The sequence below is a fragment of the Dasypus novemcinctus genome, chromosome 3, assembly GCF_030445035.2.
Source record: "Dasypus novemcinctus isolate mDasNov1 chromosome 3, mDasNov1.1.hap2, whole genome shotgun sequence".
Taxonomy (NCBI): domain Eukaryota; kingdom Metazoa; phylum Chordata; class Mammalia; order Cingulata; family Dasypodidae; genus Dasypus; species Dasypus novemcinctus.
Window position 1 is genome coordinate 185,659,809 of NC_080675.1, and position 19,784 is coordinate 185,679,592.

The 19,784-nt window shown below is 41.4% G+C and overlaps 1 protein-coding gene across 7 annotated transcripts in view; it reads left to right on the plus strand.

The window, feature by feature from the left end:
- TARS3 (threonyl-tRNA synthetase 3) overlaps positions 1 to 19,784 on the plus strand; it is an 85,761-nt gene that overhangs the window by 52,331 nt on the left and 13,646 nt on the right. For 4 of the 7 annotated variants that reach the window (XR_009185286.2, XR_011648514.1, XM_012519424.4 and 1 more), the window contains 5 exons: positions 1,524 to 1,690; positions 3,187 to 3,349; positions 7,444 to 7,581; positions 9,536 to 9,613; positions 9,696 to 9,796. Coding sequence is in view for 4 of the 7 variants with exons in the window: in XM_012519424.4 (XP_012374878.2) it covers positions 1,524 to 1,690; positions 3,187 to 3,349; positions 7,444 to 7,581; positions 9,536 to 9,613; positions 9,696 to 9,796 (647 nt within the window). In the remaining 3 variants the exon portion in view is untranslated. Of the gene's footprint in view, positions 1 to 1,523; positions 1,691 to 2,568; positions 2,638 to 3,186; positions 3,350 to 7,443; positions 7,582 to 9,535; positions 9,614 to 9,695; positions 9,797 to 19,784 lie in introns of all 7 variants that reach the window. The other 3 variants (XR_011648513.1, XM_071214407.1, XM_071214408.1) reach the window with 1 other exon arrangement.

Consider the following 19,784-nt stretch of genomic DNA (forward strand, 5'->3'; position numbering starts at 1 on the left):
CCCTTAGAAGCACTAAAGTTTTTCATTTTGAGGAGGTCCCATCTATCTATTTTTTCCCTTCATTTCTCTTGCTTTGGGTTTAAGGTTTAAGAAACTACCACCTACCTCAAGGTCTTGAAGATGTTTCCCTACGTTTTCTTCTAGGAGTTTTATTATGGTTGTAGCTTTTATGTTTAGGTCTTTGATCCGCTTTGAGTTAATTTTTGTGTAAGGTGTGAGGTAGGGGTTCTTTCTTCCTTTAGGATGTGACTGTCCATTCCCCCCCCCCCCATTTGTCGACCAGACTGCTCCGGCCGCCTGGGCGGCCTTGACAGCCTTGTCAGGAATCGCTCGGCTGTAGATGCGAGGGTCTGTTTCTGAGTTCTCAGTTCGATTCCATTGGTCTATGTGTGTCTTTATGCCAGTACCATGCTGTTTTTACCACTGTCTGTAGCTAAGTAATATGCTTTAAAATCTACAAGTGAGAGTCCACCAACTTCGTTCTTCTTTTTAAAGATCTTTTTGTCTATTTGGGGCCCTGTACCCTTCTAGTTTGATAATTGGTTTTTCCATTTTGCCAAAAAGGCTTTTGGGATTTTGATTGGGATTGTGTTGAGTCTGTAAATCAGTTTGGGTAGAACTGATGTCTTAATTATATTTAGTCTTCCAATCCATTAACACAGAATGTAAGTCTGTGTCCTTCTATTCCTATCTTTTGGAGTGTTTTTTTCAAAAAAAGGGTGCTGTATTTTGTTAAGTGCCTTTTCTGCATCAATTAGAGGATCATGTGATTTTTCTTCTTCAATTTATCAATGTGGTTTATTACATTAATTGATTTTCTTGTGTTGAACCACCATGCATACCTGGGATAAAACTCACTTGATTGTGACATGTAATTCTTTTAATGTGCTTTTGGATTCTGTTTCCAAGAATTTTGTTGAGGATTTTTGCATAAATATTCATTAGAGATATTGGTCTGTAATTTTCTTTTTTTGTAGTATCTTTATCTGGTTTTGGTATTAGGGTGATGTTGGCTTCATAGAATGAATTTGGTAGCATTCTTTCCTGTTCAAGTTTTTGAAAGAGCTTGAACAAGATGGGTGTGAGCTTGTCTTTGAATGATTAGTAAAATTCACCTGTGAAGCCATGTGGTCCTGGACTTTTTATCTTTGGGAGGGTTTTGATGACTGCTTCAATCTCTTTACTTGTGATTGGTATGTTGAGGTCTCTTTTTTCTAGGGTCAGTATAGGTGGTTCATGTGTTTCTAGAAATTTGACCATCTTGTCTATATTTCTAGTTTTTTTGGCAAATAGTTATTCATAGTATCCTCTTAAGATCTCTATTTTTGCAGGGTAAATGGTAATGGCTCCGCTTTCATTTCTGATTTTATGTTTTTGTAACTTCTCTTTTTCCTTTGTCAGTCTAGCTAAGGGTTTGTCAGTTCTAAAATCTAATGTATTACAACTTTTATGTCCTCTTCTTTTCTCTTTGTCCTTTGTGAGAGCAGATTTTAGCTTTAAATGTTTTTAATTTTTTCTTAAAGGAAGAATATCATAAAAATAACTTCACCGAAGTGCTCTCTCCCAACGTGTACAATAGAAGACTCTGGGAAGCCTCAGGCCACTGGTTGCATTACAGTGAGAATATGTTTACCTTCGATGTGGAAAAGGATTCCTTTGCCCTAAAACCCATGAATTGCCCAGGGCACTGGTGAGTCTTAAAAGCAAAGTGGATCTTTAAGTAAGATTGTATAGCACATGCCATCATAATTAGCTTTTAATGTGTTGTTATTTTGCTTTTTGAAGTTCTGAGTCTTTTAATCTGAAGAGTGATGGTTACTGATCTTCTTCACCAAATTATTTCATTCTGGAGAATAAATTTACTTTTTAAAACATGTTTGATCTTTGGCAAGTATGGAGTGTTATCTGGAAACCATTTAGTTTTCTGTGCTTCTTAGAGGATAATTTTATGTATCTATTTTATAAATTATTATAGTATTATGCTTCAAATAGATATATTTGGAAAATGTTTAATTTTTAATGTATTGTTTATGTTCATTATAGCAAAGTCAGTGATGTCATAATCAATTACCTGATTTCATTTGATTCTAAGATACATTTTCTTCCCCACTTTTTAAAATGTCTGAAGTTTGGATCTTCTAATCGGCAACATCTTAGCATTCCACCATAATTTAATTAATGGGTTTTTTTCTCATGATATATAAAATAATTGTACATCTATGTTGTCTTTGATTCTCTGAAAAATGGTAATTATAAAAAAATTGGCATGCATGTAAATCTTGTAAGATAAGTGGATTTTACAATTGGAAATGAGCAAGGACAATTTTCCACCAAAAAAAAAATATCCCCCAAAATGGAGTTTTGTGTTATAAGTATACATAGTTCCAACTGAACTGAACTTTGAAGATGATTATTTAAGCATACCTCTGAACATTGAGGAAAGCTCTTTGCCCTTTTTGGTAAAGACTAAAAGAAATTCAACTTTATGGAGGCAGGATATAAAATATGTCTTTAACTTTAATTATAGAAAGCTGATGTGGGAATATTCTCTCGCCTCTTTTAAACCAGGTGGAGGCTAACCTGGTACTCTGCATTCTCCAGAACACTTACGTCAACAACTGCCCAACTCACTCTCCTGTAGGTACCGTCAGGCACCATTTAAAGCTGTAGCCTGGAATTTCAGCTACAGTTATAAGACCGAGTGAAAGCAGAGAATTATTTTTGTGTTTGTATGCCTCAGAATAAGGAGGCAGGACCTCCGTGGGCTGTGGGGCCAGGAGTGCTTTCTGAGGAGAGGCCCTTTGTTCAGCAGGTGGTCCATAGTGGACGCCTCCTGTGCTCGGTGCTGGAAGCGCAGAGGTGGCTGAGAGTGGGCGCAGGGACGGAAGGCCACAGCGCCGCCAGCGCTCCCGGCGCCCGAGGAGAGGATTTCCTGAAGAGGCTGCCTTTCAGATGATTGTAGATGGTCGTGGAGGTTCACCTGGCGGAGGAGAGAGGAACAGCGTTCTGGGGGTGAAACAGGCAGGCTTCTTTCTCAGAGTGCTGCCGCGAGGCTGGGTGCCAGGCTCAGAAGGGAGAGGAGAGGCGTGTGCACCTGCAGCCTGAGAGCCCGACGGGCCTCGTGGTGTGTCCTCGATGCTTGATGACTGTGCTACAGGGAAGCTCTGTGTGTGTCATCTCTTCTAGTCTAATGTTTGCCCATCGTCCACGATCGTGGAGGGAAATGCCTGTGAGGTTGGCTGATTTTGGAGTTCTTCATAGAAATGAACTACCAGGGACTTTAAGCGGCTTGACCCGAGTTAGGCGCTTCCAGCAGGACGACGCGCACATCTTCTGCATGGCGGAGCAGGTGAACGGTCCAGTGCGTGCCACTCGGGCTTTCAGATAAGATGTTTGCTCAGTCCTGGGTTCTTATTCAGCTGTAACATCCTGGGATTCTGTAATTTGGGTCCAAATAGCAATAATCTCTTGACATGAGATTTTTACTCTTTTTTTTTTCCCCTTAAACTTCCTCCACTTACTTTATTAATTTAATTTCCATTAAATAGAGTATTTTAAGGGAGTCAGTAGAATTTTTTATGCTTTTGTTCTTCAGTAATACCTAGAACTTTATTTTTTTCAGGTTTTCATGTTCAAATTAAAAGGCAAGGGTCCACTGTCAAACCCTATCATATAAGTTGACCTACTTGGCATTTATGGAACACTCCAACCAACAGAAGCAGAGTACACATGCTTTGAAAGTACACAGAAAACATTTATTAAAATAGACCATATTCTGAGCCATTAAAATCTCAATAAACTTAAAAGGGGTTCAATTATACAAAATATATTCTCTGACTGCAGTGGAATTAAAGTAGATATCAATAACAGAATGCTATCTAGAAAATTCCCAAGTATTTGGAAAGTAAATAACAGACTTCTCAAATATCCATGGATCAAAAAGGAAATTAGAAGGGAAATTAGAAAGTATTATAAATTGAATGAAAAAGAAAAACATTTATTGGGACACCTCTAAAATGGTACTTAGAGGGATAGTTATAGCACTAAATGTTTACATTAGAAAAGAAGAAAAATTTCAGATTAATGATCTCAGATCTCATTTAAGAGATGACAAAAAGAAGAGCAAATTACATCCAGCACAAGCAGAAGGAAGAAAAATAGTAATGACTAGAGTAGAAGTTAAGGAAATACAAAACAGAAAAACAACAGAGAGTATCAATAAAAATGAAAAGCTGGTTCTTTGAGAAGTTTAATCAAATTGATAAACCATTATCAGCCTGATCAAGGAAAAGAAGACACAAAATTATTAGGAAAGAGAGGTGATATCACTACAGATTCTAGAGACCTTAAAAGGATAATAAGGCAATATTATGAACAACTGTATGCCAATAAATTTGACAACTTAGATGAGATTGACAGATTCCTTATATAGCACAAACTGCCAAACTTCAGTCAAGCAAAAATAGGGGAGTGGCTGTAGCTCAGCAGTTGAGTCCCTGCTTCCCACGTCCCCTGTGTGAATGGGAACGTCCTGGCTCATTCCTCAGTGCCTCCAAAAACAGAAAGAGAGAAAAATAGATCATCTGCCTAGCCCTATGTCTATTAAATAAATTGAATTGGTGGTTTAAAGTTGTCCCACAAAGAAAACTCCAGGTCCAGATGGCTTCACTGGTGAATTCTACCAAATGTCCATGGAAGAATTCTAGATAATCTCTTCCAGAAAATCCTTACCAACTTATTCCCTGAGGCTAGATACCAAAGCAAGACAAAGACATTATAAGAAAAGAAAGCTACAGACTAGTATTCCTCATGAACATAATAAAAACTTCTAAGCAAAACTTTTTAGCAATTCAAACCCAATAATATGTAAGAAAGAATAATATGTCTTGTCTAAGTAGGCTCTGTTCCAGAGGTGGAAGTTTATTTTAACATTAGAAAATCAGTCTATGAAATTCACTGTATGAACAAACTAAAAAGAAAAAGCATACGGTGATCTCAATAGGTGCAGAAAAAGCATTTGGCAAAATCCAGCGCCCACGTCTCATAAAAATTCTCAGAAGCTGGGCAGAGAAGAGAACTCGCTCAACCTAAAAGCAGAGCATATGCGGGAACCCTCTGCTCCCATGTCTTGGTAGTGAAAGTCTGAGTGCTGGCATCACAGCAGGCTCAAGAACTAGGTCCAGGACCCCAGCACTTCAGTCCTGTCCGAGGTGCTCTCGGTGCAATAAGGCAAGAAAAGGAAAAAACAGCCTCCAGATTGGGAAGAAAGAATTAAACCCCTTGAGGATGATGTGATCATCTTTGAAATTGATGGAATCTACAAATAAGCTATTAGAACTAATAATTGAGTTTAGAAAGTTCATAGAACCATTCCCCAAAATTAGTTTTATCTTATAAACTAGCAATGAACCATTGGAAATTGAAAGTAAATGTAACTGTTTTTCAATAGCATCAAAAAAGACGAGCAACTCGGGGCAGTCCCGCCCTCTGCGGTGGCAGAGCAGGTCCTGGCCGTGCCGCCCTCCTGAGCGTTGTGCAACTTTGCTGGCTCCTTCGCGTTTGCCCTTAACGTGCTCTGCGCGCCTCGGCCCCTCCCGGCCTCCTCCCCTAATCTTGTTGATCTCAGCTCCCTCTTGAGCTCCGGCCTCCGTCCTGCAGGCTGGTGGACGATACGCTCGGCACGCACGCTCCCATTTGGCCTATTCGAAATCGAGCTCCTCAATGCTTGCACCCGAGCTCTCTCCAAGGGCAGGGCTCCGCATCCTCTCTGCGCCCAGGCCAGGGGCCCAGACGTCCTTTCCGTTCACCCCCGAGTCCCGTTTACCACAGGCCCCTTGGTCCCTCTTCCCAAATGTGTCAGTCCTGCCTGAATGCTGCATTCTCAGCATCAAGCTCCGCATCCGCGTGGGCAGCTGGAATCTGGTAACGAAGGGGTCGCTGTGCTGTGAGCCCATCCAGGCCTGGCATCCCAGCTGCGCCCTCTGGTTCAAGCACTGCCAGCTGGCTCCCGAGTGAGTCCCCCGCTTCCTAGTGGGTGTTCTCTTCTAGGACTCCCCCACCCCATGCCCATTCCCCATGCAGTGAAAGAACAAATTGGCTCGTAGTCGTCCCCTGCTTAGAAGCAGGTGCCCCGCTGCTGCCTGCCCGAGGCCTTTCCCCCTGCCCTGTGCCCTGCGCTCCTTCCCCTCTTCCCTGTCAGGCTGCGCCGTCCCGTGTGGCTGCTTGGGGCCTGCCCCAGGATGCTGTCCGCCTGCGGGGCCTTCACCCCTGACATTCTCCACTTGGGTGGCTCCTTCCCTCCCTCCACGAAGAGTCCGGCTGACCCTCCTGGCTGCAGCTGGTGTGCTCCTTCCCGGGGGCGCCTGGCGCGGGGTGTCAGCTCGCTGCCTCCCTGTCCCTTCCTAGACTGGAGCCTCCGGGAGGCTGAACATGGAAGGCAGTTCATGGACATTCGACCAAGGAATGGACCGTGGCCCAGCAGAGTCGCCAACAGTGCTGTGTTAATAACAGGCTTTATTTCTATTAGGTGGAGAAGTTTTTTAGTTTAAAAAATGATATTGCAGGGACAGATGCAGGACGTTTTATATCCTGCCATAACTCACTGAATGGACTGGGGGAGAGTGTAAACTACAAAGTAAACTATGATCCATGCTGTGTAGTAGTGCTCCAGAATATATTCACCAAATGCAAAGAATGTGCCACGATGATGAAAGAGGTTGTTGAAGTGGTGGTGGGGGTGAGGGGTATATGGGAACCTTATGTTTTTTAATGTAACATTTTTTTGTGGTCTATGTATCTTCAAAAAAAAAACAGTTAAAAATGATGGGGGTGGAGGGGTGGGGAGTGCGGTGATGGGAACCTTTTACGTTTTTTAATATAACGTTTTGTGTGATCTATTTATTTTATTTTATTTTTTAAAGATTTATTATTTATTTATTTCTCTCCCCTTCCCCCACCTCCCCAGTTGTCTGCTCTCTGTGTCCATTCGCTGTGTGATCTTCTGTGACTGCTTCTATCCTTACCTGCAGTACCGGGAATCTGTTTCTTTTTGTTGCGTCATCTTGTTGTGTCAGTTCTCCGTGTGTGCGGCGGTGCCATTCCTGGGCAGGCTTTGCTTTCTTTCACGCTGGGTAGCTCTCCCAACAGAGTGCACTCCTTGCGCGTGGGGCTCCCCTATGCGGGGAACATCCCTGCGTGGCAGGGCGCTCCTTGCGTGCATCAGCAGTGCGCATGGGCCAGCTCCACACGGGTCAAGGAGGCCCGGGGTTTGAACCCTGGACCTCCCATGTGGTAGGTGGATGCCCTAACCACTGGGCCAAGTCTGCTTCCCTGATCTATTTACTTTAAAAAAGATAATTGAAAAATGAAATAAATTTTTAAAAATGCCGTAAATGGACTTAGTTCACTGTTCAATTAAAAATAGTTCGTTTGCTCTGATTTCAGATTGAAGAAGAAATAAAGGGGTGTTTACAGTTTTTACAAGATGTTTATTCAACATTTGGCTTCTCCTTTCAATTAAATCTGTCGACAAGGCCTGAAAACTTCCTAGGAGAGATTGAGATGTGGGATCAAGCTGAAAAGGTGAGGAGAAACAAAGCACTTGCCCTTTACTTTTGCAAATATGGATAGCACCCAAGTGACTGCATTTACCTTTCATGAGGAAGGATGCAATACTTTGAAATAGAACTTTTTAAAATTGGAAGTTATGGGAGAGACATGCAGATTGTGGAATGTGGTTATTTCCTCCTAACAATGCCAGGAATGATAACGCCTTACGTTTCTTTCACGCTTTAAAATATATATCAGGTTTTCATTTTCAGTGCTGGCCAGTAATCACCAATTTCACAAAATTGTAAAGAAGTCCTCTGATTTGGAGTGTCTCTTGGTTCGTGGGGTTGGTTTTAGGCTCCTCCCTACGGAGTCGCCTCAGCACAACTCATGGCATGTTGCAGAGCTGGACACACACTTGGGCTTGACCCGCAGCTTCTGAGCGGCATCGTGCCACCCTCCGAGGACCCCGAGCCCGGGAGGCTGTGTGTCAGCTTTGAAGAACCGGCTTTTTCTCCCTTCTTTAAACACGAAAAGGATGTGGCGTGTCTCCTGTGTGGTTTTTTTAATTTTTATTTTTTATCCCCTCTGCCCTTTTGGCTTTCTGCATGCTCTCTGCTGTCTGTGTCCATTCGCTGTGCGCTCTTCTGTGTTTTTGCTTGGCTCCCTTTTTGTTGTGGCACCTTGCGGAGTTGGCTGTCTGCAGTGCCTGCCGGCTGGGCGGCGCTGCGCCACGCAGGGTCTCCACGTGTGGGCGAGCCTGCCTTCACAAGGAGCCCAGGGCCTCCCCTGTGGTAGACGGGAGCCCAGCTGACTGAGCCACAGCCGCTTCCCTCTGTTGGTTTTTATAATCATGTGGAGGGAGTTATGACCAGTCACCCAGCAGTCCTTCTCCTGTGTCCTCAGGGGTCCAGTGAGAGGCAGGGACCTCTGTTTTACGCTCTTCCCCAAAAGGTTGCCTTTCTTTGGCTTTTTAGTATCCTGGGAGCCCTCAGAATTCTTTCCATCTCTTAGTACCTGCTGTGGCAGGGAAACAGAGCAGTGCCTCTCCTCCTTCCCGGGAGAGTAAACGGGTGGGAGTTGTGGCCCCCAGGCCTGGGGAGCTGCTGCAGGGGCTGCCTCCTGCGGTTCTGCTGGCCAGGCCAGTGCAGGGCCTTCCCGACCTCAGGAAGGAAGCCTCTGCCCCCGCTGCCGCCGCGCCCAGGCCCCAGCCGCTCTCCCCGAGATCCCAGGAGTCTGCTCTCTGGATCACTCCACGTCGGCCCGAGACACCAGGAGGCCCTTCTGGCGTGGCGCCAGGATGACGCCTGGCCGGGTCTCGGGCGTGCCCTCTCGTGGTGCCTGTGTGCACACCGTCCTCGTCAGGGCACGCGTCTCCACCGCAAGCGGAGTTGAAAGCCTGTGGCCGTTAGGCTGGAGACCACGTCCCTGTGCCTTCCAAGGGGCTTCCCCTCCCCATTCCCTGACACCAGGAGAGGTGGAGGGAAAGCCCCCCACGCAGAGTGGAAGAGGGGCGATGGGCAGAAGAGGGGCATGATGAACTCTTCCAGGAGCAGGAGCTGGAAAGTGTGTAGGGCAGCACGGCTATGCTGCAAGAAGGGCAGAAGCTTCCGCTCCTAAATGCTTACCTGGAATTCACTGGAATGATTCAGTAAATTATCTTTTTTTTTAGGAGGTACCAGAGATTGAACCCAGGACCTTGTACATGGGAAGCAGGTGCTCAACCACTTGAGCTATATCAGCTCCCCAGTAAATTATCTTTTCCAATTAAATGTATATTTTTCTGAGAACAAGTACCATCTTAGTCATCTTTATGTAGTCTCAGCTCAGTGAAGTTGGCTGACTATAAAAGATGCTCATTAAATCTATGTTGAACTAATGTAGAACGTAATTAAGATTTATAATAACTTTTGTGACCTATATGACAAATATAAAATGTATGATGAAGGACAAGTTTTAAATGCCCACTTCTTTTTTAAAAAAATAGCACCTGCAGAATAGTTTGATGGAATTTGGAAAACCCTGGAAGATGAATCCAGGAGATGGAACATTTTATGGTCCTAAAGTAAGTAGATCATATACTTTAAAAAGTAAAACTTAAAAGAAAAATGAAAACTGCCTCAATGCCACCATTCTTTAATTTACAGATTGACATAAAAATCCAGGATGCCATTGGCAGGTACCATCAATGTGCTACAATTCAGCTGGACTTCCAGCTACCTATTAGATTTCATCTTACCTATGTTAGGTGAGTGATTGAATATGGTTGACAGTGAAGCACTAATATCCTAGTTATTTGTCATTTCAGCACTAGCCATATAAAGGTAAACATTTGGACTTAATGATATTCTATTCAGGAACTATTGTGGTTAATAATCGAGAAAATGTGGCATTGGTGTGGAAAAAGCGGCCATGGTGGCTGCTGGGTGTGGGGAATGGGAGGAAGAGATGAGATATGGAGGCGTTATCGGGACTTGGAGTTGTCCTGGGTGGTGCTGCAGGGACAATTGCCGGATGTTGTATGTCCTCCCATGGCCCACTGGATGGAACGTGGGAGAGTGTGGGCTATGTGGACCACTGGCCATGGGGTGCAGCGATGCCCAGAGATGTACCCACCAGATGCAATGGATGTGTCATGATGATGGGGGAGAGTGTTACTGTGGGGGGAGTGGTGGGGTGGGGGCGGTGGGGGTGAATGGGGATCTCATACTTTTTGAATATAATATTTTTTTAAAAATGAATAAAAAAACAAAACAAAAAAAAGGTAAACATTTGGTGTATGGCTAGTAAACATTTGGTGTATGGCTAGGATGTGCTCATAATATGTGTTCATTCACCTACTTATAATCTAGTTTGGAACCAGTTTGAATTTTCTGAGGTCATGGGCTGGTGGGGGAAGGAAGCTCCCTAAGCCTAAGAGCGGTAGGAGCAAAGGACCATGGAAAGGGGGAATCAAGAAGCAGCTAGCATTGAGCCTGTGTCTTGAGGGAAATCAGGAAAAATCGAATCTCATTACTGCAAGCCAACAACATTAAAATAAAAAATTATTAAAATAAAGAAAGCTGACTTTGTGTCTGTGTGCGCACATGCAGTTCAATGAGTTTTAACACGTGTGAAGTGGTGTAACCATTGCCACAATTATGGTTCTGTCATTCCAGAATAACTCCCTTGTGCTGCTCCTTTGTCATCACATTCTTCTCCCACCCCTAACTTCTGGCAACCACCAGTATGTGCTCCCTCACTGTAGTTGTGCCTTTTCTAGAATGTGTAATAAATGGACTCATGGTACATAATTTTGAGATTGGCTTCTTTCACTCAACATAATGCCTTGGAGATTGTGATCCAGGTTGATCCTTGTTTTTGTGTGTATCAGTAGTTTGTGCTTTTTCATTGTTGAATAGCGTGCCTTTATATGGATGTATCACAGTTTGTTTATTCAGTCACCCACTGAAGGACATTTGGGCTGTTTCCAATTTTTGCTTATTATGAATAGAACTGCTATAAGCATTCATGTATACAGTTTTGAATGGATATAAGTTTTCATTTGTCTAGGGCATATGCCTAGGAGTGGGATTGTGAGGTCATTTGGTAAGTGTGTTTTTAACTTTCTAAGGAGCTACCAGACTCCTCCAGAGTGGCTATACCATTTTGCCATCTCAACAGCAATGTATGAGAGTGCCAGGCATTTCACATCCTTGTCAGCACTTGGTATTGTCAGCTCGTGTTTGTGTGTTTCCTTTTAAGGCATTCTAAGGTATGTGGTATCTTAGTGTGGTATGATTTTGTATTTCTAAATAGCTAGTGATGTTACCATCTTTTAATGTACTTATTTTCCACTCTTTGGTCAAGTGTCTAAATCTTTTGCCTGTTTTTTAATTGGGTTGTTTGTTTTCTGACTGTTGAGCTTTGGGTGTTCTTTATGTATTCTAGACATAAGCCCTTTGATGGATATATGATTTGCAAATACTTATTCACAATCTGTAGTTTGTTTATTCATTTTTGTTGTGTCTTAACTTTCTTATCTTGAAATTTCTGTTTTGATGTCTGTTTTATAATTTTTTTCTTTTATGGGTCATGCTTGTGATGTCATGTCTACAAACTCTGCCTGAGCACAGGTAATGGAGATTTTTTCTATGCATTATCTTAAAATTTTTCTTGTTTTACGTATTCATTTAGATCTAAGATCCATTTTGAGTTAATTTTTGTGAAAGATGTGAAGTTTACGCCAGGGTTTATTTTTTGTATCGAAATATCTAATTGTTCCAACATCATTTGTTATAAAGACCATCCTTTCTCCATTAACTTGCATTTGTATCTTGTTCAAAAATCAGTTGGACAGGGGAGTGCGTGTAGCTCAGTGGTTGAGTGCCTGCTTCCCATGTACATATTAATTGGATGTATTTATTTAATACTGTTTCTGGATTTTCAGTTCTGCTTCATTGATCTATGTGTTTATTGCTTTGTCAGCTACACACTGTTTTGATTACTGTAGATTTATAATAAGTCTTAAAATTGGGTAATATCCTCCAGATTTATTCTTTTTCAAAATTATTTTGATTATTCTACTTCCTTTTTTCTTTTTCTTTGTCCCAATTTATTTTTTTAATGTTACATTCAGAAAATATGAGGTTCCCATATACCCCCACTCCCCTCACCCCACTTGTCCCCCCATAACAACAACCTCCTCCATCATCATGAGACATTCATTGCACTTGGTTAATACATCTCTGAGGACCGCTGCACCTCATGGTCAGTGGTCCACACCATAGCCCACACTCTCCCACAGTCCACCCAGTGGGCCATGGGAGGACATACAGTGTCCAGTAACTGTCCCCGCAGCACCACCCAGGACAACTCCAAGTCGTGAAAATGCCCCCACATCACATCTCTTCCTCCCAATCCCAACCCCTAGCAGCCACCATGGCCACTTTCTCCACACCAATGCCACATTTTCTTCAATTACTAATCACAATAGTTCATGAATAGAATATCAATAAGTCCACTCTAATCCATTCTCTGTTCCTCCATCCTGTGGACCTTAGAATGGTTATGTCCATTCCACATTTATATCAAGAGGGGGCTTACATTCCACATGGATGCTGGATGCAATTCTCCTGCTTTCAGTTGTAGGCACTCTTGGCTCCCTGGTGTGGTGGTTGACCTTCTTCACCTCCATGATAGCTGAGTGGGGTAAGTCCAGTAAACCAGAGTGTAGGAGTTGCCAAGTCTGTTGAGGCTCAGGGCCTGGCTATCACATGGTCAGTCCAGAGATTCAGGTCCCCTGGGTATACACTAAACCCCAGCACCAACTAGAGTTCCGGTAAAAGTAACATGAGAGGCTTGTGGACAAAGATCACATCTGAGTCCAGCAGCATCATGCAGAAACACAAACTCCAAAGTAGGGCCAACTGACATGGCACTGAACTCCATCTGCCATGACCACAGAACCTGTGGGTCTCTGTAGCCCTCAGAAGAACCAATACCTGGGGTTGTATCTACTTTATCTGTCTCTGGGACTCTGCTGAGGTGTGCATAAGGGCGACCCCTCTGATAACCTCCCAGCTCTTTTTGGAGACTCATAACCATATAAACTCATTTGTCCTTTCCATTTCCCCCTTTTTTTCAGGTGAAAAAGCATTTTCAACTTCTGGTATTATATGTAGACTGAGATATTCTGCTGGTCCGAATTGACCCTTTTATTCAAGGTCATTTTCTAGTTACATCATCAGCTGGCACTTGGTAGTAATCCCTCGGCGCCAGGGAGGCTCATCCCGGGAGTCATGTCCTATGCTGGGGGGAAGGCAACACATTTACATGCTGAGTTTGGCTTTGAGACTGGCCACACTTGAGCAACACGGAGGCTCTCAGGAGGTAACTCTTAGGCATCCTGCAGCTCTAGGCCTTGTTCTTATTTCAGGTGCACAGGCTTACAAGCATAGTCATTAGTATCTAGGGCTCATTGTTGGACCTTCCTTCTTTATTGGTGTTTGCCATTGCACTTGGGGAATTGTTGCCATTCCTTTAGGAACTGGGATAGAGCTCCCCTGGCTAGGAACTCAGCACTCCCTCAGTTGTTTTTAATTGTAACCACTATGAAAATATCCAAACATTTTTATGTACCCTGGATATATGCCCTGGAGAACTCCCTGCCAACTGTGTGTCCCCTGTCAGTAACATCCCACACCAGTATTCCTCCCCTGCCATTGTTGAACCTCTCTGTGATCCAAAACTTCTTCAAAAATGAAGCCCAATATATTGCCAGGTTCCATTAATAGTAAAATGGAATATAGTGATGAGTTTAAAGGTTAGATATAGAATACACATTAATTTAGAAAAATTAAGGTAAAAATAAATTGGGGTATCAAAAAATTTAAAAATTCAAAAGCTTTGTTTTGATGTTTTGCCTTCCATCACTGCAATAAGTGTTGCCCTGTATGCAAATTGGCAAGGCAACTTCTTCCTTCTTCCATCTTTTCCTCAGTGTCTACGTCCTTTCTTTTTCTTTTTTTTTTCCTAATAAGCTCATCTTCACAAAAGTTTTAGATCACAGTAATTCATATATACAACATATAATACTCCCACATATCCAACATAAGACCCTTTTCCCTTCCACAGCAATAATGTTTTTACGTGTTCATTCTATATTTACTGAAACTGATATACAGATTTTGAGACAGTAGCTTTCAAACAAGGTAACGTTTGGGTTTACATTGTGGTTTATATTGTAGACTATACAATTTTCTAAATTTTTAGTTGTCTTATGTTTTACATTATGATTTATGTTTTAGCCTATCAGCCCCTATACATTTTTGGTGTGATTTAACATGTCTTATATCCATCCTTGCGTAATCTTGTGGAACACTTCTTTGCCCACACAGTTACGTTGATTCCATCTATTCAATACCTCTTTCCCTCTCCCCTCAGGGCCCACAGTGACAGTCAATCTTCATTGCCTGAAGTGCTATGTTCAGAGATACTTGCAACAGTGTTAAGGGCTTGACATGCTCAAATGCCCTAATGCATTGGGAGCCACCATTTCTCTCGAGAGATACAATTCCCTCTATTTGAGAACATCAGTCCTCCCCAGGATGTGGGTATACGTTCACTCTCATTATATGGGTCTCTATTCAATGATATAACCCACTATGGCAAAATGAACACTCACACACACTCCCTAGGAGCCTGTCCTGCATCAGATTATCCCCTTTCAAGCGTCTTAAACAGGTAACCTTCCTTATTATATTTTTGAAAAAGTTTTCTCAGCATTATACTTTCAGCCAAATATCTGACCATCTACGTTTGTATGTTCCCCCACCCTCCCTTCAATTTCTTGGGCAATATTACCCATCCTCCCATCCCTAGCCCCCTTATGCCCACAAAGCCCCACCCAAAGGTAACCTTATGCCCCCATTTTATCCCTTCCTTGTACAAATACTTACCTCCAGCTTATGATAGATTTTACCCATGTAGGTGTCAGCTTGCATCCCTCCTCTACCCCCCAATTTCCTTTAAGCCTCTCATCCAGTCTCTAGCTCTCTGAGGCAGCTTGGTTTATTTATTTCATATCATTGAGGTCATGTAATATTTGTCCTTCAATGCATGGATTGCTTCACTCAACATAAGGTTCTCAAGATTCATCCATGTTATCATGTGTGTTTGTAGTGTATTCTTAAAGCTGAGTGGTATTCCATTGTATGTATATACCACATTTTAATTATCCACTCATCTGTTGATGGGCATTTGGGTTGATTCCAACTTTTGGAAATAGTGAACAATGCTGCTATGAACATTGGTGTGCATATATTGGTTTGTGTCCTTATTTTCAGTTCTACTAGGTATATACCCAGCAGTGGAATTGCTGGGTGTTATGGCAAATCTATAGCTAGTTTTTTGAGAAACCACCAAACTGTCCTCCAGAATGGCTGGATCCTTCTGCATTCCCAGCAGCAGTGGATGAGTGTTCCCATTCCTCCACATCCTCTCCAGCATTTGTAGTCTTCTGTTTTTTTCATAGCTGCCAATCTTATGGGAGTAAGATGGTATCTCATTGTAGTTTTGATTTGCATTTCCCTAATAGCTAGAGATTTGGAGCATTTTTTCATGTGCTTTTTGACCATTTGTGTTCTTTGGAGAAGTGTCTGTTTAAATCATTTTCCCGTTTTTTAAATGGGTTGTTTGTCTTTATTTTCGAGATATAGGAGTTCTTTGTATATGTAGGTTATAAGTCTCCTATCAGATATATGGTTACCAAATATTTTCACCCATTGTGTAGGCTCTCTTTTCACTTTCTTGACAAACTCCTTTGAGGTGCAGAAGGCTTTAATTTTGAGGAAGTCCCATTTATCTATTTTTTTTTTTTGCTGCTTGTGCTTTTCGTGTGAAGTCCATGAAGCCATTTCCTATTACAAGGTTCTGTAGATGCTTCCCTACACTGCTTTCCAAAGTCTTTATGGTCTTGGCTCTTATATTTAGGTCTTTGATTCATCTTGAGTTGATTTTTGTATAACGTGTGAGTTGGTAATCCTCTTTCAGTCTTTTACGTATGGATATCCAGTTCTCCAGTCACCATTTGTTGAAGAGGCCATTCTCTCCCAGCTGAGAGGGTTTGGTGGCTCTTTTGAATATTATATGTCTATATATATGAGGATCTATATCAGAACTCTCAATTCGGTTCCATTGATCTGTGTGTCTCTCCTTGTGCCAATACTATGCTGTTTTGACTACTGTAGCTTTGTAGTTATGTTTCGAAGTCAGGTAGTGTGATTCCTCCAATTTTGTTTTTCTTTTTCAAAATGTCTGGCTATTTGAGGCCTCTTTCCTTTCCAAATAAATTTCTTTTTTTTTAAACACAGTTAAGTGTGTTCTTTTTTTTTTTTTTAAAGATTTATTTATTTAATTTCCCCCCCTCCCCTGGTTGTCTGTTCTTGGTGTCTATTTGCTGTGTCTTGTTTCCTTGTCCGCTTCTGTTGTCGTCAGTGGCATGGGAAGTGTGGGCGGCGCCATTCCTGGGCAGGCTGCTCTTTCTTTTCACACTGGGCGTCTTTCCTCACGGGCGCACTCCTTGCGCGTGGGGCTCCCCCACGCGGGGGACACCCTTGCGTGGCACGGCACTCCTTGTGCACATCAGCGCTGCGCACGGCCAGCTCCACACGGGTCAAGGAGGCCCGGGGTTTGAACCGCGGACCTCCCATATGGTAGACGGACGCCCTAACCACTGGGCCAAAGTCCGTTTCCCCAAATAAATTTCATAGCTAGTTTTTCTAGTTCCTTAAAGAATGCTGTGTTGATTTTTATTGGGATCGCATTGAATGTGTAGATCAGTTTTGGTAGGATAGACATCTTAATAATATTTAGTCTTCCTGTCCATGAACAGGGAATATTCTTCCATTTATTTAGGTCTTCTTTGATTTTCTTGAACAGTGTTGTGTAGTTCTTTGTGTATAAATTTTTTTTACATCTTTAGTTAAATTTATTCCTAGGTATTTGATTTTTAAATTTACTATTGTAAATGGTATTTGTTTCTTGATTTCCTCCTGAGCTTGCTCATTATTGGTGTACGGAAATGCTACTGATTTTTGTGCATTGATCTTACAACCTGCGACTTTACTAAACTCATTTATGAGTTCTGGAAGCTTTGTTGTAGACCTCTCAGGGTTTTCTATGTATAGGATCATGTCATCTGCAAATAATGAAATTCTGACTTCTTCCTTCCCAATTTGAATGCCTTTTGTATCTGGTTCTTGCCTCAGTGCTCAAGCAAGTACTTCTAAGACAATGTTAAATAGAAGAGGTGAGAATGGGCATTCTTGTCTTGTTCCTGATCTTGGAAAGATTTTAGGATTTCACCATTGTAAATGATGTTGGCTATGGGTTTCTCATATATACTCTTTATCATGTTCAGAAAATTTCCTTGTATTCCAGTCTTTTGCAGTGTTTTTATCTAGAAAGGGTACTATATTTTGTCAAATGCTTTTTCTGCATCTATATATATAATCATGTGATTTTTTTTCCTTCAGTCTGTTTATATGGTGTATTACATTGATTGATTTTCTTATGTTGAATCATCCTTGCATACCTGGAATGAATCCCTCTTGGTCATGGTGTATAATTTATTTAATGTGTTGTTGAATATGGCTAGCAAGTATTTTGTTGAGGATTTTTGCATCTAGGTTCATTAGAGAAATTGGTCTGTAATTTTCCTTTCTTGTCGTGTTTTTGTTTGGCTTTGGTACTAGGGTAATGTTGGCATCATAGAATGAGTCAGGTAATGTTCCTTCTGTTTCGGTTTTTTGGAAGAGTTTCAGCAAGATTGGTGTTAGTTCTTTCCAGAATATTTTGTAGAATTCACCTGTGAAGCCATCTGGCCCTGGGCTCTTCTTTGTTGGGAGGTTTTTAATGACTGATTCAATCTCTTTACTTGTGATTGGTTTCTTGAGATCGTCAGTTTCTTCTTTCATCAGTGTAGACTGCTTATGTGGTTCTAGGAATTTGTTCATTTCCTCTGAATCGTCATTTTGTTGGAATATAGTTTTTCAAAGTATCCTCTTATGATAGTCTTTATTTATGTGGGGTCAGTGGTGATATCTCCTTTCTCATTTCTTATTTTGTGTATTTGTATCTTCTCTCTTTTTTTCTTTGTTAGTCTAGCTAAGGGTTTGTCAATTTTATTGATCTTCTCAAAGAACCAGCTCTTGGTTTTGTTTATCTTTGCAGTTCTTCAATTTTTGCTCTGCTTTTTTGATGTATGAATTTATGGCTATAAATTTCTCTCTCAGTACTGCTTTTGCTGCATCCCATTAGTTTTGGTATGTTGTGTTTCCATTTTCATTAGTTTCAAGGTAGTTATTAATTTCTTTTGAGATTTCCTCTTTGACCCACTGTTTTTCTAAGAGTGTGCTGTTTAATTTCCATATCTTGGTGTGAAATCTGGGCCTCTGGCCCTTGCAGATTTCCAGCTTCACTCCACTGTGGTCAGAGATATTCTGTATGATTTCAATCTTTCTGAATTCATTGATCCTTTCTTTGTGGCCTAGCATATGGTCTATCTTGGAGAATGATCCATGTGCACTTGAAAAAATGTAGATCCTGCTGTATACAGGTGTAATGATCTGTATTATGTCTATTAGGTTCAGCTCCTTTAATATACTGTTAAAAGTTTTTGTTTCTTTATTGATTCTCTTCTGAGATGTTCTGTTCAAAGTTGATAGTGATAGGCATCTATTCTTTCACTTAGTTTTTCCAGTGTTTGCCTCACGTATTTGGAGGTGCCCTTGTTAGGAGCATAAATATTTATGATTGTTCGTTCTTCATGAAAGATTATCCCTTTCACTAATATGTAGTATCCATCTTTGTCTCTCACAACTGTTTCGCATTTAAAGTATATTTTGTCTGATATTAATATAGCTACTCCTGCCTTTTTTTTTTTTTTAATTGTTTGCTTTTAAGATTGTTTTCTAGCCATTCACTTTCAATCTCCTTGAATCCCTGGGTCTAAGATGTGTTTCTTGTAGACAGCATATAGATAGTCATATTTCCTTATCCAGTCTTTCAGTCTGAATCTTTTGACAGGTGAGTTTAATCCATTGACATTCAGTGTTATTACTTTCAAGGAATTATTTATGTTAGCCATATTTTCTTTGGACTTGGGTTTGTCATATTTTGTTTGTTTTTTTCCTTCTCTTTTTGTCTTTTTTGTTGCTCTTACACTCTCCTCCAACTCTGCCTCTCCTGTTTTTTTCTTTCTTCCTGCAGAACTCCCTTTAGTATTTATTGAAAGGTGGAGTTCTTGTTGGCATACTCTTTTAATTTCTGTTTATCTGTGAATATTTTGAATTCTCCATCATTTTTGAATGCTAGCTTAGCTGGGTAGAGTATTCTTGTTTGGAAAATTTTTTCTTTAATACCTTGACTATATCATATTACTGCCTTCTTGCCTCCATGGTTTCAGATGAGAAATCAGCACTTAATCTTATGGAGCCTCCCTTGTATGTGATGGTTCTCTTTTGTCTTGCTGCTTTTAGAATTTTCTCTTTGTCTTGTGCATTGGATAATTTGACAAGTATATGTCTTGGGGTGAACCTGTTGGGATTTATGGTGTTTGGGGTGCGTTGTGTTTCCTGGACATGTACATCCATCTCCCTCAGTAGATTTGAGAAGTTTTCAGCCATTATTTCGTCCAACACCTCTTCTGTCCCCTTTCCCTTCTCTTCTCCTTCTGGGATGCCTATAATACATAT